This window comes from Telmatherina bonti (genome assembly GCF_933228915.1).
Source record: "Telmatherina bonti genome assembly, chromosome: 23".
In the NCBI taxonomy this organism is placed as follows: domain Eukaryota; kingdom Metazoa; phylum Chordata; class Actinopteri; order Atheriniformes; family Telmatherinidae; genus Telmatherina; species Telmatherina bonti.
In genome coordinates, this window is record NC_136632.1 from 29,923,868 (window position 1) to 29,950,424 (window position 26,557).

General features: G+C 53.2%; 1 protein-coding gene across 1 annotated transcript in view; it reads left to right on the plus strand.

Annotated features, from left to right (window-relative positions):
* Positions 1-978: 978 nt before the first annotated feature.
* The window catches only part of ovch1 (ovochymase 1), a gene marked incomplete at both ends in the record, with an annotated part of 181,398 nt that continues 155,819 nt past the window's right edge, over positions 979-26,557 (plus strand). Inside the window, 10 exons of the mRNA XM_079263434.1 lie at positions 979-1,184; positions 1,253-1,328; positions 2,503-2,692; positions 2,766-2,905; positions 3,418-3,568; positions 3,638-3,736; positions 4,208-4,349; positions 4,618-4,757; positions 4,835-4,954; positions 6,404-6,537. Coding sequence (XP_079119560.1) covers positions 979-1,184; positions 1,253-1,328; positions 2,503-2,692; positions 2,766-2,905; positions 3,418-3,568; positions 3,638-3,736; positions 4,208-4,349; positions 4,618-4,757; positions 4,835-4,954; positions 6,404-6,537 — 1,398 coding nt within the window. The remainder of the gene's footprint in view (positions 1,185-1,252; positions 1,329-2,502; positions 2,693-2,765; positions 2,906-3,417; positions 3,569-3,637; positions 3,737-4,207; positions 4,350-4,617; positions 4,758-4,834; positions 4,955-6,403; positions 6,538-26,557) is intronic.

Consider the following 26,557-nt stretch of genomic DNA (forward strand, 5'->3'; position numbering starts at 1 on the left):
CTGGTTGAGACTGGTTGAGACTGGATGGGGCTGGTTGAGACTGGATGGGGCTGGTTGGGACTGGTTGAGACTGGTTGAGACTGGATGGGGCTGGTTGAGACTGGATGGGGCTGGTTGAGACTGGATGGGGCTGGTTGGGACTGGTTGAGACTGGTTGAGACTGGATGGAACTGGTTGGGACTGGTTGGGGCTGGTTGGGGCTGTATGGGACTGGATGGGACTGGATGGGGCTGGTTGGGACTGGATGGGGCTGGTTGTGGCTGGTTGAGACTGGTTGAGACTGGATGGGGCTGGTTGAGACTGGATGGGGCTGGTTGAGACTGGATGGGGCTGGTTGAGACTGGATAGGACTGGATGGGACAAGTCTGTTCCTGAGTTTGGTGTGTGTATTTGTGTGTGTGTGTGTGTGTTTTACATGTTCTAATGATGTAAAGCGAAATGTTATTTCTAAAACAGTTTATTGTGAATAAAATGGCGGTGCTGACTAACAGGAAATGAGAAGCTTCTGAGTCTTGTAGTCGGGTTCAGGTTCTTTTTGATCCTGTAGATGGAGAGCAGGATCAGATCCACGGTCAGATCCAGGATCAGATCCAGGATGGGATTGCTGTTGGACTGAATGTGACTTGGGATCAAACCCAGAACAGCTCTGGATATTTTCCCTTCACTGGTGAGTTTTAAACAATAAAATGATGAATTAGCTCCGAACTTTCTGGTGTTTGTTAGAAACGTCCCGTTGGACGCCGGCTTCAAACTATTGTATTGATAATAAAATGGCTGTAAATGGAGACCTGGGTGAACCTGCCAGGTGTTGCTAACCCGGCGCCGTGTATGAAACAGCTACTGTGAGATGGCGGCTCCTGATTGGCTAATTGAAGCTGAGAATGACTTCAAATGTTTCCAACTTTATCTAAATGTTTATGAAAAACAGCGTTTAGTGTAATCTGTCGACGGACCCGATGCAACGTCTTCCTGCGTCTCATGGTTTCACCTGTCCAACCTGCAGGGATCCGGTCCTTCCCTGCCAAGGTGGAGCTGGAGCTGGAGAACCGGATCATCGGGGGTCAGGAGGCCTGGGCCCACTCATGGCCCTGGCAGGTGTCCCTCCAGTTTTCCTCCATGTCGGCGTGCGGCGGCGCCATCATCAGCCCACTGTGGGTGGTCTCTGCAGCCCACTGCTTCACAAGGTCAGCAGGCAGATCTGCAGGGTCTGCGTCAGGGTTTTCTCCTCCTGACGACTAAAACTGGTCTGCAGGTACGGAGAAGAGTCTCTGTGGAGGGTGGTGGCGGGTCGGCATGACCTGGACAGAGCTGAAGAGCCTGAACAGCAGGTGAGACGTGAACATATGAAACATACCGGCACACTGCTAGCATGTTCACTCATCCAGAAGGTGTTTCATGGGGGGCCAATCGGAATCATTTAGCCCCCAACCTACAGGGATTCCTGTCTAGAAACTTACGCCTCCATCAGAAGTCCTGGACGTATTCCTCTCCAACATCTGCAGTGTGGAATTGTGATGGACGGACAATGTGTAGCGTTCAGAAGTAACGGACATTGATCACCATCTCTACTGTTGCTCAGAGACCTCAGACGGGAGGAGGACCCTACATCTCGGCAAACCTTCCACCAATCGCAGATGTCAAATCAGGAGCAGCCAGAGAAGAAATGTGACGTCCTTTATGGTTGGACGAAAGCTAACCTGCTCACCTACAAACTGGTTTTACTGAGAGCTTCATCTACAGCAGCGACTGTTGTGTACTGCCGCTCCACCATCTGGTCTTTAACCAGCAGCTCTGACCTCTGACCCCGTCTTCATTCTTCCTGCACGGTCCCAAACGCCCAGACTTTTATCCTGTCTATCCTTTTATCTTTAAATTCAGTCATTTTGCTTTCCAGTTTGGAAACGAGGTCGATTTTATTGTAAAACTTTCTAGTTTTCATGGAAACAAGTTTTTTTTTTTTACGTGAAACGTGTTGATTTCATACGTTGCCTGCCTGAGGCTGGCGGCGCCTTCACCTCGTCTAGTGAGTAGAAGCTGCCGTTGCCGGGCGGTCGGCCCCGTTGCCGGGCGGTCGGCCCCGTTGCCGGGCGGTCGGCTTTCCAGTCTGGCAGCGTCTGTTCTAATGGAAATCACACATATCACCATGATAACAAACGCCTGCCGCAACATGGCAGTTCTGAAACAATTCTGCTGTTAAGTAATGGACAACAGGAGCTTCCGCGGCCATCTTTAAATCTGGCGTCTCTGGAGCCTCTGCAAATGACGAATTCCGAGCTGAGAATTTCAAACTTGCTTTGTCGTTTCTGGCAAAAAATTCTCGGATTCCTGAGTTCCCAGGACAACGGGAAGCGCCGGTCGGATTCCTGAGTTCCCAGGACAACGGGAAGCGCCGGCCAGCAAGCGCTAAAGCCTCACAGGTCACTGGTTCGATCACCTGCTTGTTGTGATCGTTCACTTTGAGCAACCAAACCTGAACTTGACCTGGATCTCTTGTCCGCTCAGATAGTCGAAGTCGCACACATCGTCAGCCACCGTGACTACGACCCCCGCACCAAAGAGAGCGACATGGCCCTGCTGAAGCTGACTCGCCCGCTGGTCTTCAACCAGTTCGTCAGACCCATCGACATCTGGATGAGTCCTCTGCCGGAGCACCTGCACTGCACCATCACCGGCTGGGGCTCCACACAAGAGAGTGAGGACGAGTTGGGTTTGTAGAAGCCTCGAACGGAGACCCTTCCTTTGTGACTGAACCTTCTCCTCTCCAGATGGTCCGCGAGTCCACAGACTGCAGGAGGTGAACGTCAGCATCCTGTCTTCGGAGGTCTGCAATGAGTACTACAATGGCAGGATCAGTTCGTCCATGTTCTGTGCTGGGAAGGACGAAGGAGGGGTTGATGCTTGCCAGGTAGGATTAGGTCCAGGTCTAACTTGAAGATTCAACTTGGTTCTCTTCAGTGTGGCTTGGGTGGAGAACTCCGGGATGCTCACAGTGTAAAAGTGCTGCGTAGCAGTATTTATTGATTTTTATCTGGAGCGTTCCGCTCTGGATCACTCTTACAGGCTTACAGGCTTCTGGATTGACTCAAGTCAAACTGGTTTGCGAGTCATCTTTGATGGGTCCCAGATAGTCCTCGGGAATAGTCAAAGGTTGTTTCCCGGGCCGTACCACAGGGGTTCTGGGCCTACCTTGTCTAGTCTAGACCAACAGTATTGGTAGAGATATAAAAATGGAGATTTCCGTAAGGAGCGGCGTTCCTGACTCGGCTCCTTCCTGCTGCCGATGCATCACTGTGATTTTTCTACGCAACCGTTAGACTCCAACATGGTGCAGACGTGTTGGGTCAGACCGAAGGACTCCTAAGGAGTACCACCGTCCTGCTGGTCTTGTCCTTTGACTCTGTCCTGTACGGGTTTCAGGGGGACTCTGGAGGCCCGCTGTCCTGCTTCACTGGGACCAGACACAAGCTAGCGGGTCTGGTGAGTTGGGGAATTGGATGTGGTCGAGCTAGAAAACCGGGAGTCTACTGCAGAGTCCAGCAGCACATCACTTGGATCTCTGAGATCATGAGTGAGTCCAGGTCTTGTGATCCCACTAGCAAAAGGTGAATCATGTCCCTAACGGTCTCTTGTCTCTCAGACCAGAACCAACCGGAAGCACATGAGCTGAAAGGAGGAAGCGGTATGTCCCTGCAGCTGGGTTGGAAAGCAGATCCATGTCCCTTCTCAGAACTGACCGGTTTGTCCCACACTGCCTCAGATGTCCTCTGTGGAAAACAGCGGAATTCCACATGCGATCGGGCTCCGGGACTGGCGGGACTCTCGGTGGACCAGGATGGGAGGGTGTCTCTGGAGAATGTGACTGAGTCCTGCCCATCCCTCTGGCCCTGGATGGTCAGTCTGCAGGATGACAAACGGCATTACTGCAGCGGAGTCCTGATCCACCATCGCTGGGTCATCACGTCCCGACGCTGCAGGGTCCGGTAAGCCTGCTGGTCGGTTCTGGTCCAGCCTGGTCTGTCGGTGTAATGAAACACTTTTATTTATTCAGACAGGATCGTGGAAGTCGGTGAATAATGACCACAACAGACTCTCAGTGTTCAACAATTAAATCGCGTTTATTAATCTGAACAGCAAAGAGAAAGCAAACACATCATTGGTATAGCACTTAGATAGTTTCAGTTCCAGCTCTTACCGTTTTACGCGATAGGTTGGAGAGCCCACAACCCCGGTAGAGAGTGCCAAAAATACCAGCTGGGCATCCTGATCAGTGAAACCCGCAGCAGACTCCACCAGAAGTCCGGGACTTCTCCACTTTATACCCTGGCACAAACAACACTGCGTGAGAGCAGGTAGAGAGGTGGCCAAAACTTCCCCACAATACACACACACAGTGGCTGCGCAAGACTCAGCTGTTATTGAGTCCTCTCAACATTCTCATGACCTTTCTTATTGCAAACACAGTTGTTTTACAGAATGCAGCTGTGCATAGCCGAATAACAGGATGCAGTCGTGCACCGCTGCATGTAGGCAGTTACATAGAAATTAAATGAAGGCACACAACATCACTAATAAACAGTCATACTTCAGTCGGTGCAACCAGCTTTCTTCTCTCTGCAGACCCAAAGAGGACGTGGTGGTTTTAGGAGTCCATGATTTGAAGTCGCCGCCTGCTCAGACCATCCTGGTGGACGAGGTCCTCAGTCCTGGTCATGAACCTGACCTGACCCTGGTCCGCCTCAGCATTCCTGCCAGATTTGGTCCGAAGACGATCCGGTCCTGCAGGTTTCATGGCCTGAGTTGGAATGAAGGATCTGACTGGTGGTTCTGATTCCAGGTCGAACTGTGTCGCCCATCTGTGTCCCAGAGGAGGACGAGGAACTGGACCAGAGCTGGACTTGTGTGACGGCCGGATGGGGAAAAACTAAAACGCGTGAAGAGAAAATGAAGAGCGGAGGTGAAACGACTCGTTTTCTCTGGTTTTAGCAGAAAATCCAGAAAGTAAACAAACTTTAGTTCATATAAACTTCCGGTTTCTCCTGGTTTTTTATGCAACAGTATCAACAAGTTGGTCTCAGAATTTAGAGCGTGGGTGGCAGAGGAACGTCAGCCCTCGTCCTGGAAGTCTTCCATGTCTCCCTGCTCCAACACACCAGATCCAAGTAAATAAATCGGTGTGCAGATGTTGACAAGCCGTTGGATCCACTTGATCTGAGTCTGGTTTGGTGGACTAGGAATGGATGGAAAACCTGCCGGAATCCGGCCCTTGAGGACCGTTCCTGATTTAGATATAAAAACTCCAGGTTGTAAAACTACAAACAAGACAAAGGTCACGGAGACCTAGTTTTTACAAAGACCTGGTTTTCTGTTGAGCCACAGCTCATCTGACGGGAGGCTAAAACCCACCGGAGCCGAGGTTCTCCCAGGCAGATGGGGTCGTGTAGCCTGTCTCGTCCATCTGTCAAGCAGGACTCTTTCAGTCTTTGTAGCTGCACATGTACAAAACATGACACAAAAAAATCCAATGTGATCTAGAGCCCAGTGGGACCCGGCAGCTGGTCTACATGCTGCCAGTCGGACCGTTTCACCTCTACGCTGATGATGTGCCGCTTTATGTCTGGCGCTCCAGGACACATCTTCAGTGCTTTAACTTCTATCTTTCTGTATCTTTAGTAACTTATCTTTGGTAAAGTACTTTGTTCACCTGAAGATTGCTAGAAAGGGTTCGACTGTCAGTATTTATCGTCACGTTTTTTGTTAACCTGCGTTATTTTAGACACGTCGGTGACTTTTCTCAAATGTGCACATGCAGGTGAAATTTCACATTTAGCTTTAGACATTCATGTAGTTCACAGTCCTTAGTATATATTCTGCCTACTGCTGTGCTGAAGCGGTCAGGATGAACTAAAGCTTAGTCTAGTGCAGTTATCTGGTCACCATCGCCCCTTCCACCCGCTTCAGCAGTAGAGCCAACCTCTTCTCAACATGGTCCTCCAGTTAGACTGGAGGAGTTAGACGTCCTTCATGCCGGGGCTTAAAGGATGGTTTAGTGCAGCTGCATTCAGAACCCCCTCACACTTCTGCTGGTTCAGACTTTTAAACTGGTCTCTTGCAATGAAAGACTTGAATCTTTTCTCCTCAGAACCAGATTGTTTCCTCAACAAACGCGCTCAGAGCAAATCTGATGGAAGATTCGCCGGATTATAAACTTTATGAAACCAAACAAATGCAGAATCAAATAAGTAGAATAAAAGTAACACAATTCACAAGTAAATAAGACAAATGAAGGTCCAGAAGGAAGACGAGACGTTTAATGTCTTGTCTGGATAAAACGAGGTGTTTAAGGACCTTAGGAAATGTGAATGAGTCCAGGGTGTTCTACAACCTGCTGTCTGGTGTCCCGCAGAGAAACTGGATCCGGACCGGCTGCACCACGCCACCCTGACTCTGGTCAACGACTCGGTCTGCAGGGAAACCTGGGATGACCTGGTCAGCGAAGACCACATCTGCCTGCATCCAGCTGGATCCACCTCCTGTATGGTAAACAGTCCTCGTCGTCATCGTCGTAGTCTTCTTCCTACTCGTAGTCTTCTTCCTACTCGTCGTCGTCTTCTTTCTACTCGTCGTCGTCTTCTTCCTACTCGTCGTCGTCTTCTTCCTACTCGTAGTCTTCTTCCTACTCGTCGTCGTCGTCTTCCTACTCGTCGTCGTCTTCTTCCTACTCGTCGTCGTCGTCGTCTTCCTACTCGTCGTCGTCGTCTTCTTCCTACTCGTCGTCGTCGTCGTCTTCCTACTCGTCGTCGTCGTCTTCCTACTCGTCGTCGTCGTCTTCCTACTCGTCGTCGTCTTCTTCCTACTCGTCGTCGTCTTCCTACTCGTCGTCGTCGTCGTCTTCCTACTCGTCGTCGTCGTCTTCCTACTCGTCGTCGTCGTCTTCCTACTCGTCGTCTTCTTCCTACTCGTCGTCGTCTTCTTCCTACTCGTCGTCGTCTTCCTACTCGTCGTCGTCTTCTTCCTACTCGTCGTCGTCGTCTTCCTACTCGTCGTCGTCGTCTTCCTACTCGTCGTCGTCTTCTTCCTACTCGTCGTCGTCGTCTTCCTACTCGTCGTCGTCGTCTTCTTCCTACTCGTCGTCGTCTTCTTCCTACTCGTCGTCGTCTTCTTCCTACTCGTCGTCGTCTTCCTACTCGTCGTCGTCTTCCTACTCGTCGTCGTCTTCCTACTCGTCGTCGTCTTCTTCCTACTCGTCGTCGTCGTCGTCTTCCTACTCGTCGTCGTCTTCTTCCTACTCGTCGTCGTCGTCGTCTTCCTACTCGTCGTCGTCGTCTTCCTACTCGTCGTCGTCGTCGTCTTCCTACTCGTCGTCGTCGTCGTCTTCCTACTCGTCGTCGTCGTCGTCTTCCTACTCGTCGTCGTCGTCTTCCTACTCGTCGTCGTCGTCTTCCTACTCGTCGTATTCTTCCTACTCGTCGTCGTCGTCTTCTTCCTACTCGTCGTACTCTTCCTACTCGTCGTACTCTTCCTACTCGTCGTACTCTTCCTACTCGTCGTCTTCTTCCTACTCGTCGTCGTCGTCTTCTTCCTACTCGTCGTCGTCTTCTTCCTACTCGTCGTCGTCTTCCTACTCGTCGTCGTCTTCCTACTCGTCGTCGTCGTCGTCTTCCTACTCGTCGTCGTCGTCGTCTTCCTACTCGTCGTCGTCGTCTTCTTCCTACTCGTCGTCTTCTTCCTACTCGTCGTCTTCTTCCTACTCGTCGTCGTCGTCGTCTTCCTACTCGTCGTCGTCGTCGTCTTCCTACTCGTCGTATTCTTCCCACTCGTCGTATTCTTCCTACTCGTCGTCGTCGTCTTCTTCCCACTCGTCGTCGTCTTCTTCCCACTCGTCGTCGTCTCCTTCCTACTCGTCGTCGTCTTCTTCCTACTCGTCGTCGTCTTCTTCCTACTCGTCGTCGTCTTCTTCCTACTCGTCGTCGTCTTCTTCCTACTCGTCGTCGTCTTCTTCCTACTCGTCGTCGTCTTCTTCCTACTCGTCGTCGTCTTCTTACTCGTCGTCGTCTTCCTACTCGTCGTCGTCTTCCTACTCGTCGTCGTCTTCTTACTCGTCTTCGTCTTCCTACTCGTCGTCGTCGTCTTCCTACTCGTCGTCGTCTTCTTCCTACTCGTCGTCGTCTTCTTCCTACTCGTCGTCGTCGTCATCCTACTCGTCGTCGTCGTCTTCCTACTCGTCGTCGTCGTCATCCTACTCGTCGTCGTCGTCTTCCTACTCGTCGTCGTCGTCATCCTACTCGTCGTCGTCTTCTTCCTACTCGTCGTCTTCTTCCTACTCGTCGTCGTCTTCTTCCTACTCGTCGTCGTCGTCTTCCTACTCGTCGTCGTCGTCATCCTACTCGTCGTCGTCGTCTTCCTACTCGTCGTCGTCGTCTTCCTACTCGTCGTCGTCTTCTTCCTACTCGTCGTCTTCTTCCTACTCGTCGTCGTCTTCTTCCTACTCGTCGTCGTCGTCTTCCTACTCGTCGTCGTCTTCTTCCTACTCGTCGTCGTCGTCTTCCTACTCGTCGTCGTCGTCTTCCTACTCGTCGTCGTCGTCTTCCTACTCGTCGTCGTCGTCTTCCTACTCGTCGTCGTCTTCCTACTCGTCGTCGTCTTCCTACTCGTCGTCGTCTTCCTACTCGTCGTCGTCTTCCTACTCGTCGTCGTCGTCTTCTTCCTACTCGTCGTCTTCTTCCTACTCGTCGTCGTCGTCTTCTTCCTACTCGCCGTCGTCGTCGTCTTCCTACTCGTCGTCGTCTCCTTCCTAATCGTCGTCGTCTCCTTCCTACTCGTCGTCGTCTTCTTCCTACTCGTCGTCGTCTTCTTCCTACTCGTCGTCGTCTTCTTCCTACTCGTCGTCGTCTTCTTCCTACTCGTCGTCGTCGTCTTCTTCCTACTCGTCGTCGTCTTCTTCCTACTCGTCGTCGTCGTCTTCTTCCTACTCGTCGTCGTCGTCTTCTTCCTACTCGTCGTCGTCGTCTTCTTCCTACTCGTCGTCGTCGTCTTCTTCCTACTCGTCGTCGTCGTCGTCTTCTTCCTACTCGTCGTCGTCGTCGTCTTCTTCCTACTCGTCGTCGTCGTCTTCTTCCTACTCGTCGTCGTCGTCGTCTTCCTACTCGTCGTCGTCGTCGTCTTCCTACTCGTCGTCGTCGTCGTCTTCCTACTCGTCGTCTTCCTACTCGTCGTCGTCGTCTTCTTCCTACTCGTCGTCTTCCTACTCGTCGTCGTCGTCTTCTTCCTACTCGTCGTACTCTTCCTACTCGTCGTCGTCGTCTTCTTCCTACTCGTCGTACTCTTCCTACTCGTCGTCGTCGTCTTCTTCCTACTCGTCGTCGTCGTCTTCTTCCTACTCGTCGTCGTCTTCTTCCTACTCGTCGTCGTCTTCTTCCTACTCGTCGTCGTCTTCTTCCTACTCGTCGTCGTCTTCTTCCTACTCGTCGTCGTCTTCTTCCTACTCGTCGTCTTCTTCTTCCTACTCGTCGTCGTCTTCTTCCTACTCGTCGTCGTCTTCCTACTCGTCGTCGTCGTCGTCTTCCTACTCGTCGTCGTCTTCCTACTCGTCGTCGTCTTCCTACTCGTCGTCGTCTTCCTACTCGTCGTCGTCTTCCTACTCGTCGTCGTCTTCCTACTCGTCGTCGTCGTCTTCTTCCCACTCGTCGTCGTCTCCTTCGTACTCGTCGTCGTCTTCCTACTCGTCGTCGTCGTCTTCTTCCTACTCGTCGTCTTCTTCCTACTCGTCGTCGTCGTTGTCTTCCTACTCGTCGTCGTCTTCCTACTCGTCGTCGTCGTCTTCTTCCTACTCGTCGTCGTCTTCTTCCTACTCGTCGTCTTCTTCTTCCTACTCGTCGTCTTCTTCCTACTCGTCGTCGTCGTCTTCTTCCTACTCGTCGTCGTCGTCTTCTTCCTACTCGTCGTCGCCTTCTTCCTACTCGTCGTCGCCTTCTTCCTACTCGTCGTCGTCTTCTTCCTACTCGTCGTCGTCTTCTTCCTACTCGTCGTCGTCTTCTTCCTACTCGTCGTCGTCTTCTTCCTACTCGTCGTCTTCTTCTTCCTACTCGTCGTCGTCTTCTTCCTACTCGTCGTCGTCGTCTTCTTCCTACTCGTCGTCTTCTTCCTACTCGTCGTCGTCTTCCTACTCGTCGTCGTCGTCTTCTTCCTACTCGTCGTCGTCGTCTTCTTCCTACTCGTCGTCGTCTTCTTCCCACTCGTCGTCGTCTTCTTCCCACTCGTCGTCGTCTCCTTCCTACTCGTCGTCGTCTTCTTCCTACTCGTCGTCGTCTTCTTCCTACTCGTCGTCTTCTTCTTCCTACTCGTCGTCTTCTTCCTACTCGTCGTCGTCTTCTTCCTACTCGTCGTCGTCTTCTTCCTACTCGTCGTCGTCTTCTTCCTACTCGTCGTCGTCTTCCTACTCGTCGTCGTCTTCTTCCTACTCGTCGTCGTCGTCTTCTTCCTACTCGTCGTCGTCGTCTTCCTACTCGTCGTCGTCGTCTTCCTACTCGTCGTCGTCGTCTTCCTACTCGTCGTCGTCGTCTTCCTACTCGTCGTCGTCGTTTTCCTACTCGTCGTCGTCTTCTTCCTACTCGTCGTCGTCTTCTTCCTACTCGTCGTCGTCTTCCTACTCGTCGTCGTCGTTTTCCTACTCGTCGTCGTCGTCTTCCTAGTCGTCGTCGTCTTCCTATTCGTCGTCTTCGTCTTCCTACTCGTCTTCTTCCTACTCGTCGTCGTCTTCTTCCTACTCGTCGTCGTCGTCTTCCTACTCGTCGTGTTCCTACTCGTCGTCTTCCTACTCGTCGTGTTCCTACTCGTCGTCGTCTTCTTCTTCTTCCTACTCGTCGTCGTCTTCCTACTCGTCGTCTTCGTCTTCCTACTCGTCGTCGTCGTCTTCCTGCTCGTCGTCGTCGTCTTCCTGCTCGTCGTCGTCGTCTTCCTACTCGTCGTCGTCTTCTTCTTCTTCCTACTCGTCGTCGTCTTCCTACTCGTCGTCGTCTTCCTACTCGTCGTCTTCGTCTTCCTACTCGTCGTCGTCGTCTTCCTACTCGTCGTCTTCGTCTTCCTACTCGTCGTCGTCGTCTTCCTACTCGTCGTCGTCTTCCTACTCGTCGTCGTCGTCTTCCTACTCGTCGTCGTCTTCCTACTCGTCGTCGTCTTCTTCCTACTCGTCGTCGTCTTCTTCCTACTCGTCGTCTTCCTACTCGTCGTCGTCGTCTTCCTACTCGTCGTCGTCGTCTTCCTACTCGTCGTCGTCTTCTTCCTACTCGTCGTCGTCTTCTTCCTACTCGTCGTCGTCTTCTTCCTACTCGTCGTCGTCTTCTTCCTACTCGTCGTCGTCTTCTTCCTACTCGTCGTCTGCCTACTCGTCGTCGTCGTCTGCCTACTCGTCGTCGTCGTCTTCCTACTCGTCGTCTTCCTATTCGTCGTCTTCCTACTCGTCGTCGTCTTCCTATTCGTCGTCTTCCTACTCGTCGTCGTCTTCCTATTCGTCGTCTTCCTACTCGTCGTCGTCTTCTTTCTTCTCGTCTTCTTCCTACTCGTCGTCGTCTTCTTCCTACTCGTCGTCGTCGTCGTCTTCCTACTCGTCGTCGTCTTCCTACTCGTCGTCGTCGTCTTCCTACTCGTCGTCGTCGTCCTACTCGTCGTCGTCGTCTTCCTACTCGTCGTCGTCGTCTTCCTACTCGTCGTCGTCGTCTTCCTACTCGTCGTCGTCGTCTTCCTACTCGTCGTCGTCGTTTTCCTACTCGTCCTCGTCGTCTTCCTATTCGTCGTCTTCGTCTTCCTACTCGTCGTCTTCGTCTTCCTACTCGTCGTCGTCGTCTTCCTACTCGTCGTCGTCGTCTTCCTACTCGTCGTCGTCGTCTTCCTACTCGTCGTCGTCGTCTTCCTACTCGTCGTCGTCGTCTTCCTACTCGTCGTCGTCGTCTTCCTACTCGTCGTCGTCTTCTTCCTACTCGTCGTCGTCTTCTTCCTACTCGTCGTCGTCTTCTTCCTACTCGTCGTCGTCTTCTTCCTACTCGTCGTCGTCTTCTTCCTACTCGTCGTCGTCGTCTTCCTACTCGTCGTGTTCCTATTCGTCGTCGTCGTCTTCCTACTCGTCGTGTTCCTACTCGTCGTCTTCCTACTCGTCGTGTTCCTATTCGTCGTCGTCGTCTTCCTACTCGTCGTCGTCTTCTTCTTCTTCCTACTCGTCGTCGTCTTCTTCTTCCTACTCGTCGTCTTCTTCTTCCTACTCGTCGTCGTCTTCTTCCTACTCGTCGTCGTCTTCTTCCTACTCGTCGTCTTCGTCTTCCTACTCGTCGTCTTCGTCTTCCTACTCGTCGTCTTCGTCTTCCTACTCGTCGTCTTCGTCTTCCTACTCGTCGTCGTCGTCTTCCTACTCGTCGTCGTCGTCTTCCTACTCGTCGTCGTCTTCTTCCTACTCGTCGTCTTCCTACTCGTCGTCGTCGTCTTCCTACTCGTCGTCGTCTTCCTACTCGTCGTCGTCTTCTTCCTACTCGTCGTCTTCCTACTCGTCGTCGTCGTCTGCCTACTCGTCGTCGTCTTCTTCCTACTCGTCGTCTTCCTACTCGTCATCTGCCTACTCGTCGTCGTCGTCTTCCTACTCGTCGTCTTCCTATTCGTCGTCGTCTTCCTATTCGTCGTCTTCCTATTCGTCGTCTTCCTACTCGTCGTCGTCTTCCTACTCGTCGTCGTCTTCCTATTCGTCGTCTTCCTACTCGTCGTCGTCTTCTTTCTTCTCGTCGTCTTCCTACTCGTCGTCTTCGTCTTCCTACTCGTCGTTGCTGTCTTCCTACTCGTCGTCGTCGTCTTCCTACTCGTCGTTGCCGTCTTCCTACTCGTCGTCTTCGTCTTCCTACTCGTCGTCGCCGTCTTCCTACTCGTCGTCGTCGTCTTCCTACTCGTCGTCGTCGTCTTCCTACTCGTCGTCGTCGTCTTCCTATTCGTCGTGTTCGTCTTCCTACTCGTCGTGTTCGTCTTCCTACTCGTCGTCTTCGTTTTCCTACTCGTCGTCGTCTTCTTCCTACTCGTCGTCTGCCTACTCGTCGTCGTCTTCTTTCTTCTCGTCGTCGTCTTCTTCCTACTCGTCGTCGTCTTCTTCCTACTCGTCGTCGTCTTCTTCCTACTCGTCGTCTTCTTCCTACTCGTCGTCGTCTTCTTCCTACTCGTCGTCGTCTTCTTCCTACTCGTCGTCGTCTTCTTCCTACTCGTCGTCGTCTTCTTCCTACTCGTCGTCTTCTTCCTACTCGTCGTCGTCGTCATCCTACTCGTCGTCGTCGTCATCCTACTCGTCGTCGTCTTCTTCCTACTCGTCGTCGTCTTCTTCCTACTCGTCGTCGTCTTCTTCCTACTCGTCGTCGTCTTCTTCCTACTCGTCGTCGTCTTCTTCCTACTCGTCGTCGTCGTCTTCCTACTCGTCGTCGTCGTCTTCCTACTCGTCGTCGTCGTCTTCTTCCTACTCGTCGTCGTCGTCTTCTTCCTACTCGTCGTCGTCGTCTTCTTCCTACTCGTCGTCGTCGTCTTCTTCCTACTCGTCGTCGTCGTCTTCCTACTCGTCGTCGTCTTCTTCCTACTCGTCGTCTTCCTACTCGTCGTCGTCTTCTTCCTACTCGTCGTCTTCTTCCTACTCGTCGTCTTCTTCCTACTCGTCGTCTTCTTCCTACTCGTCGTCGTCGTCGTCTTCCTACTCGTCGTCGTCGTCTTCTTCCTACTCGTCGTCGTCGTCTTCTTCCTACTCGTCGTCGTCGTCTTCTTCCTACTCGTCGTCGTCGTCTTCTTCCTACTCGTCGTCGTCGTCTTCTTCCTACTCGTCGTCGTCGTCTTCTTCCTACTCGTCGTCGTCTTCTTCCTACTCGTCGTCGTCTTCTTCCTACTCGTCGTCGTCTTCTTCCTACTCGTCGTCGTCTTCTTCCTACTCGTCGTCGTCTTCCTACTCGTCGTCGTCGTCTTCTTCCTACTCGTCGTCTTCCTACTCGTCGTCGTCGTCTTCTTCCTACTCGTCGTCGTCTTCCTACTCGTCGTCGTCTTCCTACTCGTCGTACTCTTCCTACTCGTCGTACTCTTCCTACTCGTCGTCGTCGTACTCTTCCTACTCGTCGTCGTCGTCTTCTTCCTACTCGTCGTCGTCTTCTTCCTACTCGTCGTCGTCTTCTTCCTACTCGTCGTCGTCTTCTTCCTACTCGTCGTCGTCTTCTTCCTACTCGTCGTCGTCTTCTTCCTACTCGTCGTCGTCTTCCTACTCGTCGTCGTCTTCCTACTCGTCGTCGTCTTCCTACTCGTCGTCGTCTTCCTACTCGTCGTCGTCTTCCTACTCGTCGTCGTCGTCTTCTTCCCACTCGTCGTCGTCTTCTTCCCACTCGTCGTCGTCTTCTTCCCACTCGTCGTCGTCTCCTTCGTACTCGTCGTCTTCTTCCTACTCGTCGTCGTCGTCGTCTTCCTACTCGTCGTCGTCTTCTTCCTACTCGTCGTCGTCTTCTTCCTACTCGTCGTCGTCTTCTTCCTACTCGTCGTCGTCTTCTTCCTACTCGTCGTCGTCTTCTTCCTACTCGTCGTCGTCTTCTTCCTACTCGTCGTCGTCTCCTACTCGTCGTCGTCTTCCTACTCGTCGTCGTCTTCCTACTCGTCGTCGTCTTCCTACTCGTCGTCGTCTTCCCACTCGTCGTCGTCTTCTTCCCACTCGTCGTCGTCTCCTTCGTACTCGTCGTCTTCTTCCTACTCGTCGTCGTCGTCGTCTTCCTACTCGTCGTCGTCGTCTTCCTACTCGTCGTCGTCGTCTTCTTCCTACTCGTCGTCTTCTTCCTACTCGTCGTCGTCGTCGTCTTCCTACTCGTCGTCGTCTTCCTACTCGTCGTCGTCGTCTTCTTCCTACTCGTCGTCGTCTTCCTACTCGTCGTCGTCTTCCTACTCGTCGTCGTCGTCTTCTTCCTACTCGTCGTCGTCGTCTTCTTCCCACTCGTCGTCGTCTCCTTCGTACTCGTCGTCTTCTTCCTACTCGTCGTCGTCGTCTTCTTCCTACTCGTCGTCGTCGTCTTCTTCCTACTCGTCGTCGTCTTCTTCCTACTCGTCGTCGTCGTCTTCCTACTCGTCGTCGTCGTCTTCTTCCTACTCGTCGTCGTCGTCTTCCTACTCGTCGTCTTCTTCTTCCTACTCGTCGTCTTCTTCCTACTCGTCGTCGTCGTCGTCTTCCTACTCGTCGTCGTCTTCCTACTCGTCGTCGTCTTCCTACTCGTCGTCGTCGTCTTCTTCCTACTCGTCGTATTCTTCCTACTCGTCGTCGTCGTCTTCTTCCCACTCGTCGTCGTCTCCTTCGTACTCGTCGTCTTCTTCCTACTCGTCGTCTTCTTCCTACTCGTCGTCGTCTTCTTCCTACTCGTCGTCGTCTCCTTCCTACTCGTCGTCGTCTTCTTCCTACTCGTCGTCGTCTTCTTCCTACTCGTCGTCGTCTTCTTCCTACTCGTCGTCGTCTTCTTCCTACTCGTCGTCGTCTTCTTCCTACTCGTCGTCGTCTTCTTCCTACTCGTCGTCGTCTTCTTCCTACTCGTCGTCGTCTTCTTCCTACTCGTCGTCGTCGTCTTCCTACTCGTCGTCGTCGTCTTCCTACTCGTCGTCGTCGTCTTCCTACTCGTCGTCGTCGTCTTCCTACTCGTCGTCGTCGTCTTCCTACTCGTCGTCGTCGTCTTCCTACTCGTCGTCGTCGTTTTCCTACTCGTCGTCGTCGTCTTCCTACTCGTCGTCGTCGTTTTCCTACTCGTCGTCGTCGTCTTCCTACTCGTCGTCGTCGTCTTCCTACTCGTCGTCGTCGTCTTCCTACTCGTCGTCGTCGTCTTCCTACTCGTCGTCGTCGTCTTCCTATTCGTCGTCTTCGTCTTCCTACTCGTCTTCTTCCTACTCGTCGTCGTCGTCTTCCTACTCGTCGTGTTCCTACTCGTCGTCGTCTTCTTCCTACTCGTCGTCGTCGTCTTCCTACTCGTCGTCTTCCTACTCGTCGTGTTCCTACTCGTCGTCTTCCTACTCGTCGTGTTCCTATTCATCGTCGTCGTCTTCCTACTCGTCGTCGTCTTCTTCTTCTTCCTACTCGTCGTCGTCTTCTTCTTCTTCCTACTCGTCGTCGTCTTCCTACTCGTCGTCGTCGTCTTCCTACTCGTCGTCGTCGTCTTCCTACTCGTCGTCGTCGTCTTCCTACTCGTCGTCGTCGTCTTCCTACTCGTCGTCGTCTTCTTCCTACTCGTCGTCGTCTTCTTCCTACTCGTCGTCGTCGTCTTCCTACTCGTCGTCGTCGTCTTCCTACTCGTCGTCGTCGTCTTCCTACTCGTCGTCGTCGTCTTCCTACTCGTCGTCGTCGTCTTCCTACTCGTCGTCGTCGTCTTCCTACTCGTCGTCGTCGTCTTCCTACTCGTCGTCGTCTTCTTCCTACTCGTCGTCTTCCTACTGGTCGTCGTCTTCTTCCTACTGGTCGTCGTCTTCTTCCTACTCGTCGTCGTCTTCTTCCTACTCGTCGTCGTCTTCTTCCTACTCGTCGTCGTCTTCTTCCTACTCGTCGTCGTCTTCTTCCTACTCGTCGTCGTCTTCCTACTCGTCGTCGTCGTCTTCCTACTCGTCGTCGTCGTCTTCTTCCTACTCGTCGTCTTCCTACTCGTCGTCGTCGTCTTCTTCCTACTCGTCGTCGTCTTCCTACTCGTCGTACTCTTCCTACTCGTCGTACTCTTCCTACTCGTCGTCGTCGTACTCTTCCTACTCGTCGTCGTCGTACTCTTCCTACTCGTCGTCGTCTTCTTCCTACTCGTCGTCGTCTTCTTCCTACTCGTCGTCGTCTTCTTCCTACTCGTCGTCGTCTTCTTCCTACTCGTCGTCGTCTTCTTCCTACTCGTCGTCGTCTTCTTCCTACTCGTCGTCGTCTTCTTCCTACTCGTCGTCGTCTTCCTACTCGTCGTCGTCTTCCTACTCGTCGTCGTCGTCTTCTTCCCACTCGTCGTCGTCTTCTTCCCACTCGTCGTCGTCTCCTTCGTACTCGTCGTCTTCTTCCTACTCGTCGTCGTCGTCTTCTTCCTACTCGTCGTCGTCGTCGTCTTCCTACTCGTCGTCGTCGTCTTCCTACTCGTCGTCGTCGTCTTCTTCCTACTCGTCGTCTTCTTCCTACTCGTCGTCGTCGTCGTCTTCCTACTCGTCGTCGTCTTCCTACTCGTCGTCGTCGTCTTCTTCCTACTCGTCGTCGTCTTCCTACTCGTCGTCGTCTTCCTACTCGTCGTCGTCGTCTTCTTCCTACTCGTCGTCGTCGTCTTCTTCCCACTCGTCGTCGTCTCCTTCGTACTCGTCGTCTTCTTCCTACTCGTCGTCGTCGTCTTCTTCCTACTCGTCGTCGTCGTCTTCTTCCTACTCGTCGTCGTCGTCTTCCTACTCGTCGTCGTCGTCTTCCTACTCGTCGTCGTCGTCTTCTTCCTACTCGTCGTCTTCTTCCTACTCGTCGTCTTCTTCCTACTCGTCGTCGTCGTCGTCTTCCTACTCGTCGTCGTCTTCCTACTCGTCGTCGTCTTCCTACTCGTCGTCGTCGTCTTCTTCCTACTCGTCGTATTCTTCCTACTCGTCGTCGTCGTCTTCTTCCCACTCGTCGTCGTCTCCTTCGTACTCGTCGTCTTCTTCCTACTCGTCGTCGTCTTCCTACTCGTCGTCGTCTTCCTACTCGTCGTCTTCCTACTCGTCGTCGTCGTCTTCTTCCTACTCGTCGTCTTCCTACTCGTCGTCGTCGTCTTCTTCCTACTCGTCGTCGTCTTCCTACTCGTCGTACTCTTCCTACTCGTCGTACTCTTCCTACTCGTCGTCGTCGTACTCTTCCTACTCGTCGTCGTCGTCTTCTTCCTACTCGTCGTCGTCTTCTTCCTACTCGTCGTCGTCTTCTTCCTACTCGTCGTCGTCTTCTTCCTACTCGTCGTCGTCTTCTTCCTACTCGTCGTCGTCTTCTTCCTACTCGTCGTCGTCTTCTTCCTACTCGTCGTCGTCTTCTTCCTACTCGTCGTCGTCTTCCTACTCGTCGTCGTCGTCGTCTTCCTACTCGTCGTCGTCGTCGTCTTCCTACTCGTCGTCGTCGTCGTCTTCCTACTCGTCGTCGTCTTCCTACTCGTCGTCGTCTTCTTCCCACTCGTCGTCGTCTTCTTCCCACTCGTCGTCGTCTCCTTCGTACTCGTCGTCTTCTTCCTACTCGTCGTCGTCGTCTTCCTTCTCGTCGTCGTCGTCTTCTTCCTACTCGTCGTCTTCTTCCTACTCGTCGTCGTCTTCCTACTCGTCGTCGTCTTCCTACTCGTCGTCGTCGTCTTCTTCCTACTCGTCGTCGTCTTCCTACTCGTCGTCGTCTTCCTACTCGTCGTCGTCGTCTTCTTCCTACTCGTCGTCGTCGTCTTCTTCCCACTCGTCGTCGTCTCCTTCGTACTCGTCGTCTTCTTCCTACTCGTCGTCGTCGTCTTCTTCCTACTCGTCGTCGTCGTCGTCTTCCTACTCGTCGTCGTCGTCTTCCTACTCGTCGTCGTCGTCTTCTTCCTACTCGTCGTCTTCTTCCTACTCGTCGTCTTCTTCCTACTCGTCGTCGTCTTCCTACTCGTCGTCGTCTTCCTACTCGTCGTCGTCGTCTTCTTCCTACTCGTCGTATTCTTCCTACTCGTCGTCGTCGTCTTCTTCCCACTCGTCGTCGTCTCCTTCGTACTCGTCGTCTTCTTCCTACTCGTCGTCGTCTTCTTCCTACTCGTCGTCGTCTCCTTCCTACTCGTCGTCGTCTTCTTCCTACTCGTCGTCGTCTTCTTCCTACTCGTCGTCGTCTCCTTCCTACTCGTCGTCGTCTTCTTCCTACTCGTCGTCGTCTTCTTCCTACTCGTCGTCGTCTTCTTCCTACTCGTCGTCGTCTTCTTCCTACTCGTCGTCGTCTTCTTCCTACTCGTCGTCGTCTTCTTCCTACTCGTCGTCGTCGTCTTCCTACTCGTCGTCGTCGTCTTCCTACTCGTCGTCGTCGTCTTCCTACTCGTCGTCGTCGTCTTCCTACTCGTCGTCGTCGTCTTCCTACTCGTCGTCGTCGTCTTCCTACTCGTCGTCGTCGTCTTCCTACTCGTCGTCGTCGTCTTCCTACTCGTCGTCGTCGTCTTCCTACTCGTCGTCGTCGTCTTCCTACTCGTCGTCGTCGTCTTCCTACTCGTCGTCGTCGTCTTCCTACTCGTCGTCGTCGTCTTCCTATTCGTCGTCGTCGTCTTCCTATTCGTCGTCTTCGTCTTCCTACTCGTCTTCTTCCTACTCGTCGTCGTCGTCTTCCTACTCGTCGTCGTCGTCTTCCTACTCGTCGTCTTCCTACTCGTCGTGTTCCTACTCGTCGTCTTCCTACTCGTCGTGTTCCTATTCATCGTCGTCGTCTTCCTACTCGTCGTCGTCTTCTTCTTCTTCCTACTCGTCGTCGTCTTCTTCTTCTTCCTACTCGTCGTCGTCTTCCTACTCGTCGTCGTCGTCTTCCTACTCGTCGTCGTCGTCTTCCTACTCGTCGTCGTCGTCTTCCTACTCGTCGTCGTCGTCTTCCTACTCGTCGTCGTCGTCTTCCTACTCGTCGTCGTCTTCTTCCTACTCGTCGTCGTCTTCTTCCTACTCGTCGTCGTCGTCTTCCTACTCGTCGTCGTCTTCTTCCTACTCGTCGTCGTCGTCTTCCTACTCGTCGTCGTCGTCTTCCTACTCGTCGTCGTCGTCTTCCTACTCGTCGTCTGCCTACTCGTCGTCGTCGTCTGCCTACTCGTCGTCGTCGTCTGCCTACTCGTCGTCGTCGTCTTCCTACTCGTCGTCTTCCTATTATTCGTCTTCCTACTCGTCGTCGTCTTCCTACTCGTCGTCGTCTTCTTCCTACTCGTCGTCTTCCTACTCGTCGTCGTCGTCTTCCTACTCGTCGTCGTCTTCTTCCTACTCGTCGTCTTCCTACTCGTCGTCGTCGTCTGCCTACTCGTCGTCGTCTTCTTCCTACTCGTCGTCGTCTTCTTCCTACTCGTCGTCTGCCTACTCGTCGTCGTCGTCTGCCTACTCGTCGTCGTCGTCTTCCTACTCGTCGTCTTCCTATTATTCGTCTTCCTACTCGTCGTCGTCTTCCTATTCGTCGTCTTCCTACTCGTCGTCGTCTTCCTACTCGTCGTCGTCTTCCTACTCGTCGTCGTCTTCCTACTCGTCGTCGTCTTCCTATTCGTCGTCTTCCTACTCGTCGTCGTCTTCTTTCTTCTCGTCTTCTTCCTACTCGTCGTCGTCTTCTTCCTACTCGTCGTCGTCTTCTTCCTACTCGTCGTCGTCTTCTTCCTACTCGTCGTCGTCTTCTTCCTACTCGTCGTCTTCCTACTCGTCGTCGTCGTCTTCTTCCTACTCGTCGTCTTCTTCCTACTCGTCGTACTCTTCCTACTCGTCGTACTCTTCCTACTCGTCGTCGTCGTCTTCTTCCTACTCGTCGTCGTCTTCTTCCTACTCGTCGTCGTCTTCTTCCTACTCGTCGTCGTCTTCTTCCTACTCGTCGTCTTCCTACTCGTCGTCGTCGTCTTCTTCCTACTCGTCGTCTTCTTCCTACTCGTCGTCCTCTTCCTACTCGTCGTACTCTTCCTACTCGTCGTACTCTTCCTACTCGTCGTCGTCGTCTTCTTCCTACTCGTCGTCGTCTTCTTCCTACTCGTCGTCGTCTTCTTCCTACTCGTCGTCGTCTTCTTCCTACTCGTCGTCGTCTTCTTCCTACTCGTCGTCTTCTTCTTCCTACTCGTCGTCTTCTTCTTCCTACTCGTCGTCGTCTTCTTCCTACTCGTCGTCGTCTTCCTACTCGTCGTCGTCGTCGTCTTCCTACTCGTCGTCGTCGTCGTCTTCCTACTCGTCGTCGTCTTCCTACTCGTCGTCGTCTTCCTACTCGTCGTCGTCTTCTTCCTACTCGTCGTCGTCGTCTTCTTCCCACTCGTCGTCGTCTTCTTCCTACTCGTCGTCGTCTTCCTACTCGTCGTCGTCGTCGTCTTCCTACTCGTCGTCGTCGTCGTCTTCCTACTCGTCGTCGTCTTCCTACTCGTCGTCGTCTTCCTACTCGTCGTCGTCTTCCTACTCGTCGTCGTCTTCCTACTCGTCGTCTTCTTCCTACTCGTCGTCGTCGTCTTCTTCCTACTCGTCGTCGTCTTCCTACTCGTCGTCGTCTTCCTACTCGTCGTCGTCTTCCTACTCGTCGTCGTCGTCTTCTTCCTACTCGTCGTCGTCGTCTTCTTCCTACTCGTCGTCGTCGTCTTCCTACTCGTCGTGTTCCTACTCGTCGTCTTCCTACTCGTCGTGTTCCTATTCGTCGTCGTCGTCTTCCTACTCGTCGTCGTCTTCTTCTTCTTCCTACTCGTCGTCGTCTTCTTCTTCTTCCTACTCGTCGTCGTCTTCTTCTTCCTACTCGTCGTCGTCTTCTTCTTCCTACTCGTCGTCGTCTTCTTCCTACTCGTCGTCTTCGTCTTCCTACTCGTCGTCTTCGTCTTCCTACTCGTCGTCGTCGTCTTCCTACTCGTCGTCGTCGTCTTCCTACTCGTCGTCGTCGTCTTCCTACTCGTCGTCGTCGTCTTCCTACTCGTCGTCGTCGTCTTCCTACTCGTCGTCGTCTTCTTCCTACTCGTCGTCTTCCTACTCGTCGTCGTCGTCTTCCTACTCGTCGTCGTCTTCTTCCTACTCGTCGTCTTCCTACTCGTCGTCGTCGTCTTCCTACTCGTCGTCGTCGTCTACCTACTCGTCGTCGTCTTCTTCCTACTCGTCGTCGTCTTCCTACTCGTCGTCGTCGTCGTCTTCCTACTCGTCGTCGTCTTCCTACTCGTCGTCGTCTTCCTACTCGTCGTCGTCTTCTTCCTACTCGTCGTCGTCGTCTTCTTCCCACTCGTCGTCGTCTTCTTCCTACTCGTCGTCGTCTTCCTACTCGTCGTCGTCGTCGTCTTCCTACTCGTCGTCGTCTTCCTACTCGTCGTCGTCGTCTTCTTCCTACTCGTCGTCGTCGTCTTCTTCCTACTCGTCGTCGTCTTCTTCCTACTCGTCGTCGTCGTCTTCCTACTCGTCGTGTTCCTACTCGTCGTCTTCCTACTCGTCGTGTTCCTATTCGTCGTCGTCGTCTTCCTACTCGTCGTCGTCTTCTTCTTCTTCCTACTCGTCGTCGTCTTCTTCTTCCTACTCGTCGTCGTCTTCTTCTTCCTACTCGTCGTCTTCTTCTTCCTACTCGTCGTCGTCTTCTTCCTACTCGTCGTCTTCGTCTTCCTACTCGTCGTCTTCGTCTTCCTACTCGTCGTCGTCGTCTTCCTACTCGTCGTCGTCGTCTTCCTACTCGTCGTCGTCGTCTTCCTACTCGTCGTCGTCTTCTTCCTACTCGTCGTCTTCCTACTCGTCGTCGTCGTCTTCCTACTCGTCGTCGTCTTCTTCCTACTCGTCGTCTTCCTACTCGTCGTCGTCGTCTTCCTACTCGTCGTCGTCGTCTGCCTACTCGTCGTCGTCTTCTTCCTACTCGTCGTCGTCTTCTTCCTACTCGTCGTCGTCGTCTTCTTCCTACTCGTCGTCGTCGTCTGCCTACTCGTCGTCGTCGTCTTCCTACTCGTCGTCTTCCTACTCGTCGTCGTCTTCCTATTCGTCGTCTTCCTACTCGTCGTCGTCTTCCTACTCGTCGTCGTCTTCCTATTCGTCGTCTTCCTACTCGTCGTCGTCTTCCTACTCGTCGTCGTCTTCCTATTCGTCGTCTTCCTACTCGTCGTCGTCTTCTTTCTTCTCGTCGTCTTCCTACTCGTCGTCTTCGTCTTCCTACTCGTCGTCTTCGTCTTCCTACTCGTCGTTGCCGTCTTCCTACTCGTCGTCTTCGTCTTCCTACTCGTCGTCGCCGTCTTCCTACTCGTCGTCGTCGTCTTCCTACTCGTCGTCGTCGTCTTCCTACTCGTCGTCGTCGTCTTCCTATTCGTCGTGTTCGTCTTCCTACTCGTCGTGTTCGTCTTCCTACTCGTCGTCTTCGTTTTCCTACTCGTCGTCGTCTTCTTCCTACTCGTCGTCTTCCTACTCGTCATCTTCCTACTCGTCGTCGTCTTCTTCCTACTCGTCGTCTGCCTACTCGTCGTCGTCTTCTTTCTTCTCGTCGTCTTCTTCTTCCTACTCGTCGTCGTCTTCTTCCTACTCGTCGTCTTCTTCCTACTCGTCGTCGTCTTCTTCCTACTCGTCGTCGTCTTCTTCCTACTCGTCGTCTTCTTCCTACTCGTCGTCGTCGTCATCCTACTCGTCGTCGTCGTCATCCTACTCGTCGTCGTCGTCATCCTACTCGTCGTCGTCTTCTTCCTACTCGTCGTCTTCTTCCTACTCGTCGTCGTCTTCTTCCTACTCGTCGTCGTCGTCTTCCTACTCGTCGTCGTCGTCTTCCTACTCGTCGTCGTCGTCTTCCTACTCGTCGTCGTCGTCTTCCTACTCGTCGTCGTCGTCTTCCTACTCGTCGTCGTCGTCTTCTTCCTACTCGTCGTCTTCTTCCTACTCGTCGTCTTCTTCCTACTCGTCGTCTTCTTCCTACTCGTCGTCTTCTTCCTACTCGTCGTCTTCTTCCTACTCGCCGTCGTCGTCGTCTTCCTACTCGTCGTCGTCTCCTTCCTACTCGTCGTCGTCTCCTTCCTACTCGTCGTCGTCTTCTTCCTACTCGTCGTCGTCTTCTTCCTACTCGTCGTCGTCTTCTTCCTACTCGTCGTCGTCTTCTTCCTACTCGTCGTCGTCTTCTTCCCACTCGTCGTCGTCTTCTTCCTACTCGTCGTCGTCTTCTTCCTACTCGTCGTCGTCGTCGTCTTCCTACTCGTCGTCGTCGTCTTCCTACTCGTCATCGTCGTCGTCTTCCTACTCGTCGTCGTCGTCTTCTTCCTACTCGTCGTCGTCTTCTTCCTACTCGTCGTCGTCTTCTTCCTACTCGTCGTCGTCTTCTTCCTACTCGTCGTCGTCTTCTTCCTACTCGTCGTCGTCTTCCTACTCGTCGTCGTCTTCCTACTCGTCGTCGTCATCGTCTTCCTACTCGTCGTCGTCGTCGTCTTCCTACTCGTCGTCGTCGTCGTCTTCCTACTCGTCGTCGTCGTCTTCCTACTCGTCGTCGTCGTCGTCTTCCTACTCGTCGTCGTCGTCTTCTTCCTACTCGTCGTCGTCGTCGTCTTCCTACTCGTCGTGTTCCTACTCGTCGTCTTCCTACTCGTCGTGTTCCTATTCGTCGTCGTCGTCTTCCTACTCGTCGTCGTCTTCTTCTTCTTCCTACTCGTCGTCGTCTTCTTCTTCCTACTCGTCGTCGCCTTCTTCTTCCTACTCGTCGTCGTCTTCTTCCTACTCGTCGTCGTCTTCTTCCTACTCGTCGTCTTCGTCTTCCTACTCGTCGTCTTCGTCTTCCTACTCGTCGTCTTCGTCTTCCTACTCGTCGTCGTCGTCTTCCTACTCGTCGTCGTCGTCTTCCTACTCGTCGTCGTCGTCTTCCTACTCGTCGTCGTCGTCTTCCTACTCGTCGTCGTCTTCTTCCTACTCGTCGTCTTCCTACTCGTCGTCGTCGTCTTCCTACTCGTCGTCGTCGTCTTCCTACTCGTCGTCGTCTTCTTCCTACTCGTCGTCTTCCTACTCGTCGTCGTCGTCTTCCTACTCGTCGTCGTCGTCTGCCTACTCGTCGTCGTCTTCTTCCTACTCGTCGTCGTCTTCTTCCTACTCGTCGTCTGCCTACTCGTCGTCGTCGTCTGCCTACTCGTCGTCTTCCTATTCGTCGTCTTCCTACTCGTCGTCGTCTTCCTATTCGTCGTCTTCCTACTCGTCGTCGTCTTCCTATTCGTCGTCTTCCTACTCGTCGTCGTCTTCCTACTCGTCGTCGTCTTCCTATTCGTCGTCTTCCTACTCGTCGTCGTCTTCTTTCTTCTCGTCGTCTTCCTACTCGTCGTCTTCGTCTTCCTACTCGTCGTCTTCGTCTTCCTACTCGTCGTTGCCGTCTTCCTACTCGTCGTCTTCGTCTTCCTACTCGTCGTCGCCGTCTTCCTACTCGTCGTCGTCTTCTTCCTACTCGTCGTCGTCTTCTTCCTACTCGTCGTCGTCTTCTTACTACTCGTCGTCTTCTTCCTACTCGTCGTCGTCGTCATCCTACTCGTCGTCGTCGTCATCCTACTCGTCGTCGTCGTCATCCTACTCGTCGTCGTCTTCTTCCCACTCGTCGTCGTCTCCTTCGTACTCGTCGTCGTCTTCCTACTCGTCGTCGTCGTCGTCTTCCTACTCGTCGTCGTCGTCTTCCTACTCGTCGTCGTCGTCTTCTTCCTACTCGTCGCCGTCTTCCTACTCGTCGTCGTCTTCTTCCTACTCGTCGTCGTCTTCTTCCTACTCGTCGTCGTCTTCTTACTACTCGTCGTCTCCTTCCTACTCGTCGTCGTCATCCTACTCGTCGTCGTCTTCTTCCTACTCGTCGTCTTCTTCCTACTCGTCGTCGTCGTCGTCTTCCTACTCGTCGTCGTCTTCCTACTCGTCGTCGTCGTCTTCTTCCTACTCGTCGTCGTCTTCCTACTCGTCGTCGTCTTCCTACTCGTCGTCGTCGTCTTCTTCCCACTCGTCGTCGTCTCCTTCGTACTCGTCGTCGTCTTCCTACTCGTCGTCGTCGTCGTCTTCCTACTCGTCGTCGTCGTCTTCCTACTCGTCGTCGTCGTCTTCTTCCTACTCGTCGTCTTCTTCCTACTCGTCGTCGTCGTCGTCTTCCTACTCGTCGTCGTCTTCCTACTCGTCGTCGTCGTCTTCTTCCTACTCGTCGTATTCTTCCTACTCGTCGTCGTCGTCTTCTTCCCACTCGTCGTCGTCTCCTTCCTACTCGTCGTCGTCTTCTTCCTACTCGTCGTCGTCTTCTTCCTACTCGTCGTCGTCTTCTTCCTACTCGTCGTCGTCTTCTTCCTACCCGTCGTCGTCTTCTTCCTACTCGTCGTCGTCTTCTTCCTACTCGTCGTCGTCGTCGTCTTCCTACTCGTCCTCGTCGTCGTCTTCCTACTCGTCGTCGTCGTCTTCCTACTCGTCGTCGTCGTCTTCCTACTCGTCGTCGTCGTTTTCCTACTCGTCGTCGTCGTCTTCCTACTCGTCGTCGTCGTCTTCCTACTCGTCGTCGTCTTCGTCTTCCTACTCGTCTTCTTCCTACTCGTCGTCGTCGTCTTCCTACTCGTCGTGTTCCTACTCGTCGTCTTCCTACTCGTCGTGTTCCTATTCGTCGTCGTCGTCTTCCTACTCGTCGTCGTCTTCTTCTTCTTCCTACTCGTCGTCGTCTTCTTCTTCTTCCTACTCGTCGTCTTCGTCTTCCTACTCGTCGTCGTCGTCTTCCTACTCGTCGTCGTCGTCTTCCTACTCGTCGTCGTCGTCTTCCTACTCGTCGTCGTCGTCTTCCTACTCGTCGTCGTCTTCCTATTCGTCGTCTTCCTACTCGTCGTCGTCTTCTTTCTTCTCGTCTTCTTCCTACTCGTCGTCGTCTTCTTCCTACTCGTCGTCGTCGTCTTCCTACTCGTCGTCGTCTTCTTCCTACTCGTCGTCTTCTTCCTACTCGTCGTCG